Here is a 15,161-nt window from a genome sequence, read left to right as displayed (position 1 = left end):
TGTCACCTGGAGACACAGTTAGTCAAGAAGTGGGAAAACAAAGCACACACATACGGGTTGAGGGCAGCAAATGGCTGCCAACGTCAACTTTGCTGGCCCAACCTGTATGTGGGCCTCCGGCGGCAAAACCCCGCAAAAAATGAGCCGATTTGACGCGAATTTTGAGGGCAGAATTGCGCGCTGAAATCATCGGATGATGCGTATCAGTGATCGGATCACGGCCGGCATACCGGCATCCGACGCCCGGGACACCGCATCAGCCCGGATACAACGTCTGGGCCTGATCAGTCAATCGAGAATGGGGATTTTTTGGAATCATACATACCTTGCTGCAAACGGCAGCAGCCGCAAGCTTAAGTCCAGGCGGTTTCGCATCGCCTCCGGCGGCAAAAAAGTCTGGCAAAAGTGAGTTATTTTTGAGTCAAAATGACAACAGGAAATCGCTTACGTAATGACAAATTCACACCAAAGAAAATCCACCGTTTGCGTGAGAATGCGGCCTCTATGAGCAGAAATAAGCTGTAAGTCAGCGAGAAGAACAAGGAAACACACAAAGTATAGACGCGCTATCGTGTGCCGCAGGTGCAATGACTTGGGTAAGCGGCTCCAAAGTTCTGAAAGTCTCCTTCAACCATGGGCCAAATATGAGTAGAATTAACTCACGTTGCATGTTCGAGACAACGCATGACGCGTCTGTGCTAGTGTTGAGAAGGGTGAAGCACACGGTTTGCCCGCGTAGACGAGTGGTAAAAAGATAGTCCTGCTTGTTGATGGTCGCGTGACTGCAGTGTCGCAGCGCTAATGGCGGTGTCGCCAAAATCTACACGCCACAAGTCAGTACAGAACCACGGCGCAGGAAGGAACCACTGACCTGCTTGTTCATAGCTGCATCAAGTCCGCTGGCTACCAGCACTGCACTCGTTCGGAAGCAAGTGGCGCGAGCGGCAGGCACCAAGGCAGTAAAAACGACGCTGTAGACTGAGTTGGTCAGCGCACGAGAAACACAAGGAAAGTGAAAAACAGACCTTTTGTGGACGCGTCTAAGGGACTCTGGGAAGGCTGGTGAAACGCGACGGGACAAAAACCTGAGAATCACTGGTCAGCGCACAGAATCGAGCAACAAGATGACACATACCTGGAGGTCAAGACCACGCTGGCGGCTTCATTCACTAGCGCACCGAAGGCGACGCCGACGCTTGCTTCAAGTTAGTTAGCCCACAAGAAACAAGGAGAAAGTGGGGACAGACCTGAGGGCGACACGTCGGGGAGCCACTTGGTGCCAGCATTTGCGAGGGAGAGTGTCTTGGGTTGTTGACGGTTAAGAGCAAAAGAGTCACGGCGTGTGATATGCCGACACGACAGTGATGCATCAGGCTTACGGCGACGGCGTCCGACTCCGCCGGGTTTCGGGGATGAAGGCTGACGGATGATTTATTTGGGCGAGCGTCGGGGAAGAGTTAGGCGAGCGGCGGACGGGCGGGGAATGGAGAGTGAATGCCGTTGAAGACGGGCGGGGACAGCCCTGCCAAGGCTTAGCCTCGCTTAAGGTGAGCACATGTGAAGCTGAGCGGCGAGCATTTCAAACGCTTCTTGGTCTGAGTGGTTACGTTTATGTCTTGTTGGCTTTGCATATTTTGCCGGTTCAACCTTTTTGTGCCTAGAGTAGTTTTGTCCTTTTGGATGATGATGTCCGAAATCGATCAGATGAACTGCCTCCTCATCTTTTCTGGTCATCATCCTCGCCTTACCTGGTCCACACGCTGCGCCGCGCTGCTGATTCAGCTGAACATCCATCCTGACCGATATGGAAATGCTCTGCAGATTCTGGAATTGGTGTCCCAAACAGTGGTGATCGGGTCAATGAGAGCGTGGGAAATAATGTTCAACGCCTCTAGACCTTATCCAGAGCTTCATCGCAGCTCTATCCATACTCCAATCGATGAGATTCAAGATGAGAGCGATTTTACTGATCATTTAACAGTAGAGCATCGCAGCCGCCGATAGGCCTGAAATTTCTTCTGTGACATGTGACACATCATTTGCAACGCCTCCCATGCTCCTTTCCGTCCGCGCGGCGCCCGCTAACGTACCATAGGATAGATATCCGCAAATGCAACATTTCGCTTCCCGACATCCCAGGGTGGCGGAGCTGGCCAGATCTCCGCATTAGCGTCCTGTAGCCGACGTGTCCCAACGTGGGAAGTGTTTCATCGGGGCTCGGAAGCCCGCGATGAAGCTCTGTTGCCCAAGATTCGCTTTTACCATTCTGTGTATCTAGACACCTTCTGAGGGAATGTGAGCCATGTTAAGGGTTCTACACACTAGAAATACTGCCCAAGTGCAGTTGCAGCCATTCGATTTTGTTCCCGGCGGCATCAGGCTTCAATATTGAAATCTCAGACTGACGGCTATCTTAAGCGAAAGTCAACTCCGCTCATTTCTGCAGCGCATCAGCTCGGATTCGGCCCAACATGCCGTTATAGCAAGTATATAAACCTGGGTTTGTCCTCCCAGACTCCCATCGTCTCTTTCTCCCTTCTCCCACTCAACCTGCACTCAGCTTGCCCAACATCGAGTTTCTCATTAATGTTCTCTTATACCACAGCCTGTACACTATCCGACTCGCACTCTCCCGCCCCGCCCGCTCGCCATGTCCAAGTTCCGCGTCCAACAGTGACCAGCACAACGGGTTGCGCTTGCGCTCGTCGCGCCCTTGTTCTTGACAGGAGGCAAGTATAGTTTGACTTCCTTCACAGCTGGCGTTTTCCCCCGCCCACCGTTCCGACTCCCCGCCATCGACATCTTCGCCTTCATCCTCGGGCTTAGAATTGTCTCAGTCTGTGCAAAGGTAAGTACATGTCCTAATTCAACGAGCGACCCAGTTTGACTTACTTGGCAGCTTCCACTTCTGGCCTTGGTTTTGGACAACAACGTCGCCGACTTCGATTTGGGCATAGTCGACTCGTGAGCTGGTCTGGGTTGGAACGAGGAGCGAGCTGTGAGTGCTGTATCTGCCTTTATATCGGCAACTGACCTATTTCAAGATTACCCAGTTTGACTTACTTCGCAGTTCCGTTCACGGCCTGGTCTCAACAGCCTCACGCGTTGCCTTGCGCTTGGGCTCAGGTTAGCTTGGTGTTGAAGCGCTGAGTTTTTTGGTAAGCTTAGCCGCCTGCGACGTTGATCACGACTACTGACCGTTTTTACAGGTTGTCTTAGGCAACCCCCGCGTTCCGGACTCCCTACCCCGTTGCCCTTGACCCAGCTCGGTTTGGGCATGGGGGCATGGTTTGGCGCGCGACTGTTAATACAGTAAGTTCACTGTCTACGATGTTGACGGAGATGACTGACGCGAGTTTGTTCAGTTCAAGCCTATGTCTGGTGAGTTCGCTTTGAACGCGGCAACTGACCTGGTTTGAAGGATGGTCCGCGCTGCCTTCAACAACGAGGTCGCAGTCGTTGCTGCTGCCTACGGCGTTGAGCAGGGAATTGAGACTATAGTTGGTGAGTTTCGTTCGCTACAACGTCAAAGCCGCTCGCTGACCTTTCAGTGCCCACGTTGTGAAAGCGAATATGGATCTGCTCGGTGTGCCGCCCAAACGAGGGAGAGCGACCACTGACAGCAAGCTGGCGGAGTTGATACGATACCGAGGTCAAGGCGGGAGAGATTGAGCAAGAGCGGGTTGGTGGCCGGGCCGACCCAGTCGCCGCCCGCTCAGTTTTTGAAGCAAGCGGGCGGGCCGCAATTCGTAGCCAGTAGTTGCCATGGGCGAGCCGCCGGCATAATGTTTGAGGGAGTGGTTGTTGGCGCGGCTTGCCCAGTTTTGGAGACAGCCGAGCTGGCCGATACAGTCCCAAGATGCGGATAGAACGCCGTGCCAGCCTGGAGTCAGTAGTCGGTCGCGAGTTGCCAGAAGGAAAGCCGGATAGCCGCCGGGATAGATTGGGGGTTGGGCTAAGGTTGCCGTTTGGGCTGAAGCGGCCAGCCTAACGAGGTCGCCGTTGAACGCTAAGCATAGCTTAATGCTGGGCCGGACTCACCCGTTGGATACGGCCTGCCGCCGTTTCTCTCCTATCTCCCCACTGTTTCCCGTGTTCCCACCATTACCCAACGTTCGAGGCGGACATGCCGCTTGTGGAAGGCTGCGGTGGTCGAAGAAGCCGTCGCAGACGATCGAGATGGAGGAGAAGATCAAGAGATGCGAGTCACGAGCTATGTGATGGCACGCGAAAAAAAAGGTGCGCAAATATTTCATTCCTTCTAGCTAATACAGTGTGTACTGATATGTATTCTATCAGACTCGTCGTCCGGTCCATGCCCTCCATTCCATTCTAGTTAGTGAAGTAAGTTGTCGTTGACTTTGATTCAAGCTAGCTTACCTTGTCGTCAGGTCGAGCGCGAGTACTCTGGGCTCGCCAGAGTTGCCCGCGCTGACCTCGTTCATTTCCACGTTGGGCCCGGAAGCAAGCAACACTGTTTGCAAATAAGTTTGTTGTTCTTTACTTCATCTGAGTCTGGCTTACCACATCCAGGTCGGTTGCGGCGCGTTTGCTAGATTCACACTGGGGCGCAATTTCCACATTCCGGAGTTGTTGACCTGGCCGTTGGTCAGTTCTGTTTGCAACATCATATCCACTTACCAACTCAGATCCGACATTATAAAGTTGCAATTCATTGACTTTGAGGCCTTGTTTGTCGCTCTCGAAGGCCTCTGAAACCAATCGGTGAGTAAGTGAACTTGCTTTCGCCGTTTGGTCTCACTGTTCCTGCTCAACCAGACGAGCACGAACGAGCTCGCAACGCCATCGAAGCCTTTGAAACAAAACAGTAAGTATCACAAATTCGCACGCGCTCACCTTTGCAGCAAGCGCGAACGCAAATACAAGCCCATTGTTGGCGAGGTTTTGTTTGCGGTCTGTCAAGGAGCGGCCCTGCAGAAACATGCAGGGTAAGTCTGCGAATACAGACTTGCCCAAGTTGCTTGAGTTGCCGCAAACTCGTGAGTCGGTTTGCTTGAACAAATGGGAGAAGAGCTTACCCAGTTGTTTTAGCGCGTTATCGAATGACCAATTTTGCGTTCGCTGGCTTTCAAAAGACGAAATCTACATTCAAGTAAGTGGATTGATTACAACAGACAGAGATAACTTGAAAGCTTACCCGGTCAGTTTAGCTGTCTATCGCGCTGTCCATCGCCTCCTGCGAGTCCGACCAGCGCAATGCTAACCGACCAGCGCCGTCCGGAGTTGTACATGTTTAGCTTGCTCAAGTGAATAAGGCCCCCAAGCGAAACCAAAGGCCAGTAAGTTCTTTACTTGAACCGTCGTCAATAGCTTCACTGACACAAATTAATGAGTAAGTCAAAGTTGTAGTTGCTCTCGCAGTAAGTCTCCATTCTGAAACTTAACAACGTCAATTTTACCAACGCAGAAACATGCGGTTACCCAAGTACCTACAAACGTGCCTTTTTTCGGCCGCGCCGTTTGCGAACCGCCATCGCAACCTTGAGATTCAGGTGAGTCGGCCTGAGGTTCAAACAAATTGGGAAAGCACTCACGAGTTGTTTGGGTTGGCGCAGCACTTGCCCGATTCGCGTTTGCGCTGCGAAAACCTACGGATTCGTTGCAGTGGACGCAAAGAACCTGACCTGGCGAGTGTAGCAAGTTCCCCATCGACTTCTGCCCCCGCGAACGGCTCTGAAGGGACGGGTTTGGCGACCACCCCAGCTTCGCGCGTGCTTCCGCTGATTCCGGCCATCGCAATCCCATAATTTGGGTCGTTTGGAGCTGATCCAAAGGTGAGTTTGCCTGTTAACTCGGCCAAATCTACGCACCTTGACCCCGGTTTCTCCCCAGCCAACAAAAGAACATGCTCGCGGCCCAAACAACGGGTCCGGCCCGAGCAAAGCCACGTTTCGGAGGCGCCGGCACCACCCCAGTAGTAGTCAGTATGTAGCCAGAAGCCGGATTTGACGTGCCGGGAGATTTCGTAGCCGCGTTGGCCCGGTGCGGGGTTGGTTGGCTCCCCAAAAACATGTCGCGAAACTCATGCCCATCCCATCTCTTTTTCATGCGTACTACGTCCCCGGCCCGTAGTAGTCAGTATGTCGATGTGAGTTGCCTTGGCAGATTGGCGGAGCTGCAAGATTTTGGGGGGACGTTCTGGCGCGGGCCGGCGCAGGTTTGGAGTGGAGTAGCCAGGCAGTGGGCCGGTTGACAGGCGAGTGGGCATGGAGCGCGGTTGGTCGCGGCACGCGTTTAGGCCAGTGAGATGCGAGGTTTGCGGATGTGAGGATTCCTGGAGATGATCGCCGTGAGAGGGAAGATGTGTGACGCCAAAAATTTAAAGATATACGCGTCGTCGATACACCAGAGATATGGGTACCACTCGTCAACCCCACGAAGGTCGAGGCAGCGCTCCGGCAAGGAGGAGGTTTCTTTCAGCCAGGATATATTGGTGACGGCTACACGACTACGAAGGGCGACTCTCTGGCAAGTATCTGTCTTCCCGCTACCATGGATGCAGCTTACAAACCTTGCGCTTGCTCACGATTCGCCTCAAGTTTGTCTGGACATCATCCTCCGATGCACTGGTCTGATTTCAGCGACGCTCCAGACTTCTGGCTGGGCTTCTCTTCCTGAACCAGAAACCGAGCCACAACCAGTTGTCATACCACTCTTACGCACCCTCGAGATCAGCATTGCCAACACGTCTTCTTCGGCCCATTTTACGCCTTTCTTCCAGTCACTATCTCTCCCCAAGCTCATGTCTCTAAAACTGTACGGAGAGTACCATTCAGGCGTAATAACCTGGTCGCCTACCCCATTCACGGCTTTCCAGCTTCGTTCTCCTCTCATATCACGTCTCCACATCGACCATTGTGCGCTTACTCCAGAGGACCTCCAATCCGCGCTCCAACACACCCCCAACCTCTCCCACCTAGAAATATACAACTGCTCGAACTGCATTGACAGCGGTGTTCTTGCTTCCTTACGCTATACGCCCTTCGACGCCACCCCGCTGGTGCCGAAACTCGAAGTCCTCTGGCTGGCATCGTTAAGATGCGATTTCGATGAAAGCGAGCTGCAGGAGATGGTGGAAACAAGGTGGTGGACGGAAGAAGAGAGGCATGCAATGGCCCCGCCGCTGGTTGCGCGGTTGGCAGACGTCAAATATACCAGCTCGCGCAAGTTCAGTCGCAAGTTCGAAAAGCGAATGCAGGTCTATCGGATAGAGGGGCTCAAGTTTGAGGTGGCGGTTGCATAGACATAAACACAATCGAATTGACGACACGTAACGACAGTAATGACTAACGAATGTAAAAGTTTCTAGCTACGAGCATCTTCCAATTACTATGGTCGGGTTCAGTGGCGGCCAGGAGAGAGTGGATTGCACGACTTACCGAGAAATAAGCTCGTTCGGATTGAAGATTGTGCACCGGCATGAAGTCGCGTTTGAAAGCATCGAGAGTCTCCGTTGCTGCCGTCGTCCCAGTAGCCGTAGATGCAGTTTCCGAGAAGTTGGTATCCTGCCTCGAGGGATCGAAATGGATCTTGGCTCGGGCGCAAACTTTGTCGGCGTCTAGAGAAACAAGATGATTGGACAACGACGCAACAGGGAAAGTTGACAGACAATAAACCGGTGGGGGAATCGAGACTGAGCGGGTCGAGCCAGCGTAAACGTGACAGAGCGCATAGCAGAAAGATTGCATTGCGTCGGCACTGAAGCAAGGTCAATTTTCGTGATACGAGCAAAAGCAACTCAGCCGACTTCAAATTGTTATCCTGTAGATAGCATGATTACGCTGCACAGAGACGGAATCAAACACTCACATCATATAGCACAGAATAATGTGCAGGGCGACTCGTACCAAGCAAGCCCCCATGGCTCTGCAGGTAAAAGTCAAACATGGTCGGATGGCCAATTCCACGGTCGAGAACAGTCCCCGCACGGCAGTTGCCACTTTTGTCTGCATCCTTATTGTTTTGAGGGAAAAACCTCGATAAATGTTATTTGTGTGGAAGGAATACATGACTGATTTGTCCTACCGGTTGTGGTGTCTCTTCCCGACGACAACAAGTGTGATTGCGGGAGATATGCCGAGGTCCCTGCATGCATCTACATTGCCATGAGTATGGTTTACTTCGTTAAGGAAAATGAATGACCCTTGATGGATGGGAGCTCTGGGTTCATATTATTTTAGCTATTCGGGATGCGATAGAAATATGCTTACCAAAGTCAAGAACTTGTTGGAATTGACCCTCAGAAACTCCATCTACACAATATTAGAGGTAAATGACAGTTTTCAAAGGAAATACTGACCTCGGAAGAACATAAGTCGCTTAGGTTTTGCATCTGCCTCAGAAGCCTTTTCTGTATTCTTGCGATAATTGATATGCTTCTCCAAGACATACTTGATTGTAATGAGATTTAGGCTAAAAAAAAAGTATACACCACATACCTTGGTCATAGACCGCAACTCAGTAATAAGCTCTTGACGGGATTGCTGTACACCATGGATTGCCACATAACCTGCTGCATGCAGATCTTTACTGCCAACAACAGCAGCATAGGATGGCCGGCCTGTTGTTCCTGCTCTGTAGAGAAGGTAAGATTACAGACAAGAAGTTATCAGCAAGTATAACTTACCCAGGATGCATGACATCTGCACCAAGAACCACAGTAGAGAAACGGGAATCTGCTAGCAAGGCATTCTGATTTGGATCAAGAATGACATTGATTCCACCCAATTTCCCATTAACTCTAAGAAAAAAATTCAGAATGATAAGTTCTTGTCACTAACTCAACTTACTTCAATGCAACATTTGCCCAGAATTGCATATTGGCCCCAACACAGTTACGGGATTTGACACATTGTGTAGCAACACCCTTCTATACAAGTATTAGAAAATATTAGTAATTGAAAAAAGAATGAAAGAAAACATACTACAATATCTCCCCAGCTGGATAATGATCAGATAAGTAAAGTAAAGTAACAACAACATACTGTTTTACAGCAGTATAGATATCATTACCTCCATCTGGAAGTACAACAAGAAACAGAGTTGGAGCATTTTTGGTCACTTGATATGCTTCTCTTCCAGCTGCTGTTAGCCTCTGCAAATATGTTAGTAACTCAAAAAATGACATAAAAATAAACAAACATCGTTAAAGCCCTGAGTACCTTGTGCACTAAACTGCTGGATAGTAGCAGGTTGTTCACGAATAAATGTGATCCCTAAGATTATTATCAGGTGTGAAAGAATAGAATAGGACAACTTACCTGTAGTCCGGCAACCAGAAATAAAGCCAGCTGCAATCTCATTTTTCTTATTGGCAGGTAAACCCGGATCAAGAATAATCAAGGACCAGTTTGCAATTGTAACAGGCTCATAAAACTTCTTGTCCGCCCTAGATTTGGTCAATAAATAGATATATAATAGAAGAAATTACTATACATATTCCACATTCCATTGCTTGGTTGCTATCAGAATAATGAGTCTTATTATTCCCAAATTTAGAAAGAACTTACAACAACAGGTTGCTTACTCCCTTGACCATAAATAAGTCGAGGAGCATCAAGAAGACGAGCTTCTAGCTGCATGATCCGAGGGTTAACAGTAACACCAAACTTAATCACATATTTAGACTGTCCATGAGCAAGAACCTAGTTCAATTGAGTATTATGCTTGTAATAATAGAGAAAATACCTCTAAGCCCTTCTGGATATCTTGAAGTCGCTGCTGAGGTGCAACAGAAGCAAAGCGAACAAGGTCCTTCTTCTTATCATCTGGTATCTCTTTACGGATCAACTGGCCTGGCACAACCTCACAAAGCTCTAGTGGAATTAGAGCCCCTTGGCCAATCTAAGAGCAGTCAGTATATTATTGAAGTAGTTGTAAAGCATACCTCAACACAAAGGACTGAAGGGAACTGAAGACGACGATGGGCAGTCTCTTCAAAATATTGGGCAACTGTCTTCCGCAGGCCTCCCTCCCGCATAAGAAATGTCACCTCATTTGCTCCCTGATTATGCAGCCGGCGAATAACACGGGTTCGCTCATTGTTAGGGTTGCCAGCATCCTTGGTCTTTACACGGACCCCAACGAGGAAGCGGCTGAGTTGGAGGCGTTGGCGCTCATTAAGAGCTGAAGTCAGAGATTGGGGTGATCTTTCTCTGAGGAATAAGAGGCAAAGGTTGATCAAGGGACCAGCCTTATACATGACACCAGTTGAGATGTCGATATTGAGAAGCATCTGGCCTTGCCCTGGTCGGATCGACTGGAAGTAGCCTCGCACTGCAATAAGGCCATTACGAAGATCGAGAGAGTTGTCAAGGGTGTAAAAAAAGCGCCCTTTTGAACGGTACTTAGAGGATGGATCCATGCGGCTGACAATGTTGAGTGCCTGGAGCCCAGTGCTGACGGTGCTGTCCTCTGATTGTTTCCCCTTGACAAAGCGATGAAGAATTCTAGCAAAGTGTCATTATTGATGTCATGAAGACAGGAATAGCACACACTCATTGTTGATCTTAGCAACAAGGGCAATGCGGACCTTGTACACCTTGGGTTGGGAGATTACAGCTGTGTTGGGGAGGTACACATCAAACTGGAATGCATTGAGAGGATGTAGAAAGCAAGAGAAAGTCACTACCTCTCGTCCATCACCATCAAGCTGCAATTCTGCAGCGGTATACATATTCTTGCGTCCATCGAACGAGGCCGGGTTATTCTCAAAGATCTTCGGTTCAGCTTGCTGGAGCGCACTAATGATGTCCATGTTGAGGCCCAAGGGCAGGGGCTTATCGCTTGAGATGACTGTGGGAGCGGCGTCATTATCCAATGTTCCAGCTCCAGTTGTCTATACGTACCAACTATGCATGATTCAGCGACAAGCAGCAGATTGAGAGAGAGGATAGTGGTCACGCACCATCGTAGTGGAAGATAAATCCGTCGGGGAAGTCGATCGTGAAAGAATTGACATTGATTAAAAAGCGTCGGCCTTTCGTGCCATGGCCAGGACGTTTCGCGCCGACCGTCTGAATGTGGCCAGCTGCGGGGGGGTATTTCAACTCAGTGGATTGTTGCTAAATGATTGGAAAGAGACACGAACGGGGCGGCCGGAAAGTAGACGCTGGCGCCTGTGCTGCGGGTGCTGCGGGCGCTGGAGCTCGAGGGGCTTGAGCCTGGGGAGGACGATTGCCCCAGGCACCTGCTGGTTGTTTTCTTGGAGGCATTTGTGTGAAACGTTGTTAACGCGTGTTCTGCTGTGGTTGTGGTTCGGAGTCAAAGACTAGAGTAGACGCCAAAGTTAGGCGCGATCAGGTGATGCCTATGACTCCTCCATAGCTCAACAGTGCAGGAGCTTTAAATATTTTCAAGCTAAGAGATGGTACAATGATATTGTTAACGTGGTGCTACACAAATTGCGAAGGATTGCCTTATTATGCTTAAAAGATTGTCAGTTTACCGCCTCCTTCGTCCACCAGGTCCCCCGCCACCCAGTACAACCATTCGGTTGTTTCTCTTCTTGCCACCCCCACCCCCACCCCCTCCATTCCCTGTGCTAATCCGGGTCTCTAATTCATGCCAAGCAGCGTCCATATCCCACTCGTCTTCTTCTCGCTCTCGTTCGCGGGATGACGTCACAGCGGTATTGCGAGGATTGGAGGTTGTCGGTGTTGAGTTAGCTGCGGCTGCGAAACTACGAGCACCCCAAGCACCCTGTGCAACTGGTGGTTGAGCCTCAGCTTCAGCTGGTGGTGATACGACCTCGTTCGGTAAGGGTGAACCGATATCACTCGCAAACCTCCACGTCGAGGTAGGTATACTGGAAGCAACTTGACGATCTCGCTCTTTTTCCCGCTCTTCAGCGCGGATTCTGGCCCTCTCATCTTTACGCTCTTTGTCCTTTCTCCTGGATGCTCGCATCTTCAAGGGACCCTCGAAGTTCTTCAATCCAGCATGGCCAACGACATCAGAAAGATCGGCTTCCACAAAAACGACATCGGCGCCTTCGGGCATATTTGCGAGGTATTTGCAGCGCTTTCGCAAGTCATCGTTGACAGTGCCTTCCGCTGAGGCATCGACCCGTATGGTAATTGTGTCAGGAAAGGCAGGATAGTTGTTGAAGTGAGACAACAGTATCTTGATATCGAGTGGGTGAAGGAAGATTGGGAGGCCAGAGCTGGCTTGGTAATAATAATAGGTTGAGGTAGAGGGTGGTGGAGGGTTGACGTTGCGCTTCCTGTTGCGATTGGTGTTCGTAAGAGCAGGAGAGTCGAGTCGAGCTGATATAAGTTCTTGAGGAACATCCTCAGTAACGATCGCCTCTTGTTTACGCCTCGCCATTCTTGTCTCTACCTCATGTTGGCCTCTCAATGCTTTATCGATTGCTGCTTGCAGCACTGGAGAGTCTAGAGCTGCAGCTTTCGCCAGCTGTTGTCTGACCTTCGTCTCGGCAGCATCGACAAAGACCACACCAAGGTCATCAGTCATCCCAGAAAGTATCCGCCGCTCGGATGCCAATTCATCGAGGTCCCCAGTCAAATGAGCGACAAGGTAAGCTGGTGTTGCAAGCATGAATCGAGCGTATTCGAAGACGTCAGGGAGGAAGTGGAAGGGGGCTTGGTGTGGGGGCAAAAGATCGGATGGCCAAGTTGTTGACCGAGGAAGTGCAAGGGTTGTAATTTGCGGACGCTGCATTAAACGCAGCCGCATAGTCGATCCAGGACGGGGGGAGGCCTCCATCAGCGTCTCTAGCCCAAAGACAGAGGAAGATGAGCCAGCAACGGGCTCTTCCGCCTCGTCTTCAGAGTGAGGAGGACCTTCATACCATTTCACCGCCTTGAGCTGCTTCTCGTTGACCGTGTCGAGGCAAATAGGACATTGAGCCCACTTGCTTTCTGATATATTGAGGTAATGTAGTATGCATGGGAAGCAAAACACCTGGAAGATTGTCAAGTTGGCTCAAGATAGACGACGATAAAGGCAGTACATGACCACATTTAGTCATTCGGGGAGCCGTAGGTGGAGAGAGACAAATCGGACATGTTGTTTGACCCTCCTTGTTCTCTCCCGTTGAAGCCGATGCCAGGGCGGACGAACGAGGAATTATGACCTGCAAGATGTCTTGCCATTGGAAGAATCTACGATGACAGGCGTTATCGCGGATCCCATAACACGAAAGAGAAGGTATCTTGCATGTCAGGGTCCGCGAAGTGAACGGTATAGTCGCCATTCGGGTTCATTATGAAGCGATATTGGTTGACGAAACCTGTTTTCATTTCGTCCAGCCGAATAATGTGTTAAGGCTGCTACTCACGTTCCCTGTTCCATATTCCGTGGTTTGCAGTTTTCCTGCTTCTCCGAGGTAGGCTTTGTGGTTGGGACTGGCGGGGCGGCAGCGTAAAGTTGAGAAGATGGTTCAAATTCTGATTAGAAGCCATCTTCGAGGCCCGTCGAGGAGTCAGTGGTGTCGCTGTGGGAGTCCTTGGAGTAGACATTGGAGGTTGGTAGATTAATGGGGAGATGAGACAAGGTGAGTCGTTTGGAGGACGTTCCCTGCCAGTGGGAAGCCGACCAAGCGAGTGACTGTGACTCGGCTTCGGCTCCACGGTCCCGCACGTTCGCGACACTTGGCCCGGAGAGCTAGAAATTACAACTACTTTGCATGGTAATACTATATTCAAGATGGTATACGGGAGGACATGGGTTAACGCGGTCAACTGTGGACAACCGGTTTCTTGAGGAAATACTCCTGGCTTGGAGTAAGATAGAGAAGTCGTTTAGCAAACAATCCTTACCTCGGGAGTGAAGAATGGGATGCCAACTTTGTCTGCCCATTCCTTGTCCGTCGCAGCAAAATCTCGCTCTCTGCCCGCAGCATCTCCAACAAAAAAAGAGTCGGATTTGTCTGTCGCTCATAAGAAGTGGGCCATGATAAGGAGAATCTTACCGATCTTTACTCCGTCTTCAGCAAATATCCTCTCCAGTTCATTCCACATTCCGATATCGGGCTTCTATGAGGTGTATTTTCGCTGTTTAATTAATGCAAAAGGTCAAAGTCACATCATTTATGTAACATCAAACTCCGAAGTCAGAAGTTGGAGGCAAGTCTGAAGTGGCAAGTCGGTAGTTGGACCAAAGTGTGAACTTCTGACGTGTGAATCCAGTCACGTGACCATATGAGGAAAGTCTGAACTCTGAACTCTGAACTCTGAACTTGATAAATTAGCTATTGTAAAGATATGTAGGTACTGACTTATAGGCCACCTATAAAATGGCCATTTGATCAAAAACTGATTTAAACAATAAATAATTTGACATTTGTGACATATTTAGGCCTTGACAGAAGAAAATAGAGAGAGAAAATAAAATAAAATAAACATAAGATAGAATCAATTATACTTGAATTATCAGTAAGTCAATGAACTGTAATACTATTCTCCACTACTCTGATAACCTTTGAAGTTCCTTTTCTTTGGATCCTCCCCTGCTAGGACCTTGATGTCAGGCCTCCAGGGTTGCCCTAACTATTATTCACTTCTTTAGATTCCTCTATGCTAGCATATTGATCTCAGGCCTACAGGATTATCCTTACACAGACATTCAAACAACACTTTACAAATTCTGGATCTATATAGGGCTCGGCACCATATCCATAGCCATATGGCATACAGATGTATGGATGAACAAAAGCTCCATGCTGTGGAGCTCCGACATTTGACTATATGGTCCGTATTTTATCCGTAAGTGCTGGTTGATGTGGTGATGGGATCACCGGGCCGCTGTTCCAGCTCCCTGTGCCATGGATTTGCAATTGGTAGCTGGTGTCCACCTGGAAACAGTCAATCCGGCCGAAAATGCATGCTTAGCATTCCCAAGGCTGTGATATGTGACCGATCTACCCACCATATCTCGGACTGCACCGTACACCGTACTGTACTGTAAGGCCGGCCAGTGCCTCATCTGACTAATGACCTGTAGCCTATGGTGGGGAGGGAGTAGTTGTATATACTTAGGCAGTTGGGACAGGGCCACAAGAAGAGACAGAATGACGAGAGAGGAGTAAAGAGTTAAGATGCTGCTACATGACTTAGTCACGTCTACTGTTACATACCATGTGACTACTGATCATGTGTCTACTGATTATCTAATATGTT

At 49.7% G+C, this 15,161-nt stretch overlaps 3 protein-coding genes across 3 annotated transcripts; all 3 read right to left on the bottom strand.

Moving 5' to 3' along the window:
• Positions 1-5,333: 5,333 nt before the first annotated feature.
• Positions 5,334-6,069, bottom strand: MIND_00538500 (uncharacterized protein; the record flags this gene model as incomplete). Its single annotated transcript, XM_037362168.1, has 4 exons — positions 5,334-5,400; positions 5,451-5,501; positions 5,556-5,784; positions 5,832-6,069. 4 exons carry the CDS (start codon positions 6,067-6,069, stop codon positions 5,334-5,336), a joined length of 585 nt encoding a protein of 194 aa, XP_037222460.1.
• A 1,278-nt stretch (positions 6,070-7,347) lies between these two features.
• Positions 7,348-11,234, bottom strand: MIND_00538400 (Protein argonaute-2; the record flags this gene model as incomplete). Its single annotated transcript, XM_037362167.1, has 24 exons — positions 7,348-7,350; positions 7,401-7,579; positions 7,631-7,719; positions 7,769-7,782; positions 7,831-7,996; positions 8,047-8,116; positions 8,164-8,181; positions 8,232-8,273; positions 8,321-8,411; positions 8,460-8,595; positions 8,648-8,761; positions 8,811-8,890; positions 8,946-8,961; positions 9,006-9,115; positions 9,163-9,236; positions 9,282-9,409; positions 9,457-9,482; positions 9,531-9,665; positions 9,709-9,864; positions 9,908-10,469; positions 10,518-10,606; positions 10,652-10,815; positions 10,928-11,050; positions 11,111-11,234. The coding sequence occupies 24 exons, from the start codon at positions 11,232-11,234 to the stop codon at positions 7,348-7,350; spliced, it is 2,709 nt and encodes a 902-aa protein (XP_037222459.1).
• Positions 11,235-11,463: 229 nt separating this feature from the next.
• Positions 11,464-13,502, bottom strand: MIND_00538300 (RING finger domain protein; the record flags this gene model as incomplete). The annotated part of the gene is made up of 4 exons (XM_037362166.1): positions 11,464-12,945; positions 12,995-13,145; positions 13,180-13,273; positions 13,322-13,502. 4 exons carry the CDS (start codon positions 13,500-13,502, stop codon positions 11,464-11,466), a joined length of 1,908 nt encoding a protein of 635 aa, XP_037222458.1.
• Between the last annotated feature and the right edge of the window lie 1,659 nt (positions 13,503-15,161).

Source organism: Mycena indigotica (genome assembly GCF_014461135.1).
Source record: "Mycena indigotica strain 171206Taipei chromosome Unknown Mind.scaff0004, whole genome shotgun sequence".
NCBI lineage: Eukaryota > Fungi > Basidiomycota > Agaricomycetes > Agaricales > Mycenaceae > Mycena > Mycena indigotica.
Note: the sequence above shows the minus strand (reverse complement) of the source record. Positions and strands in the feature narration are given on the sequence as shown.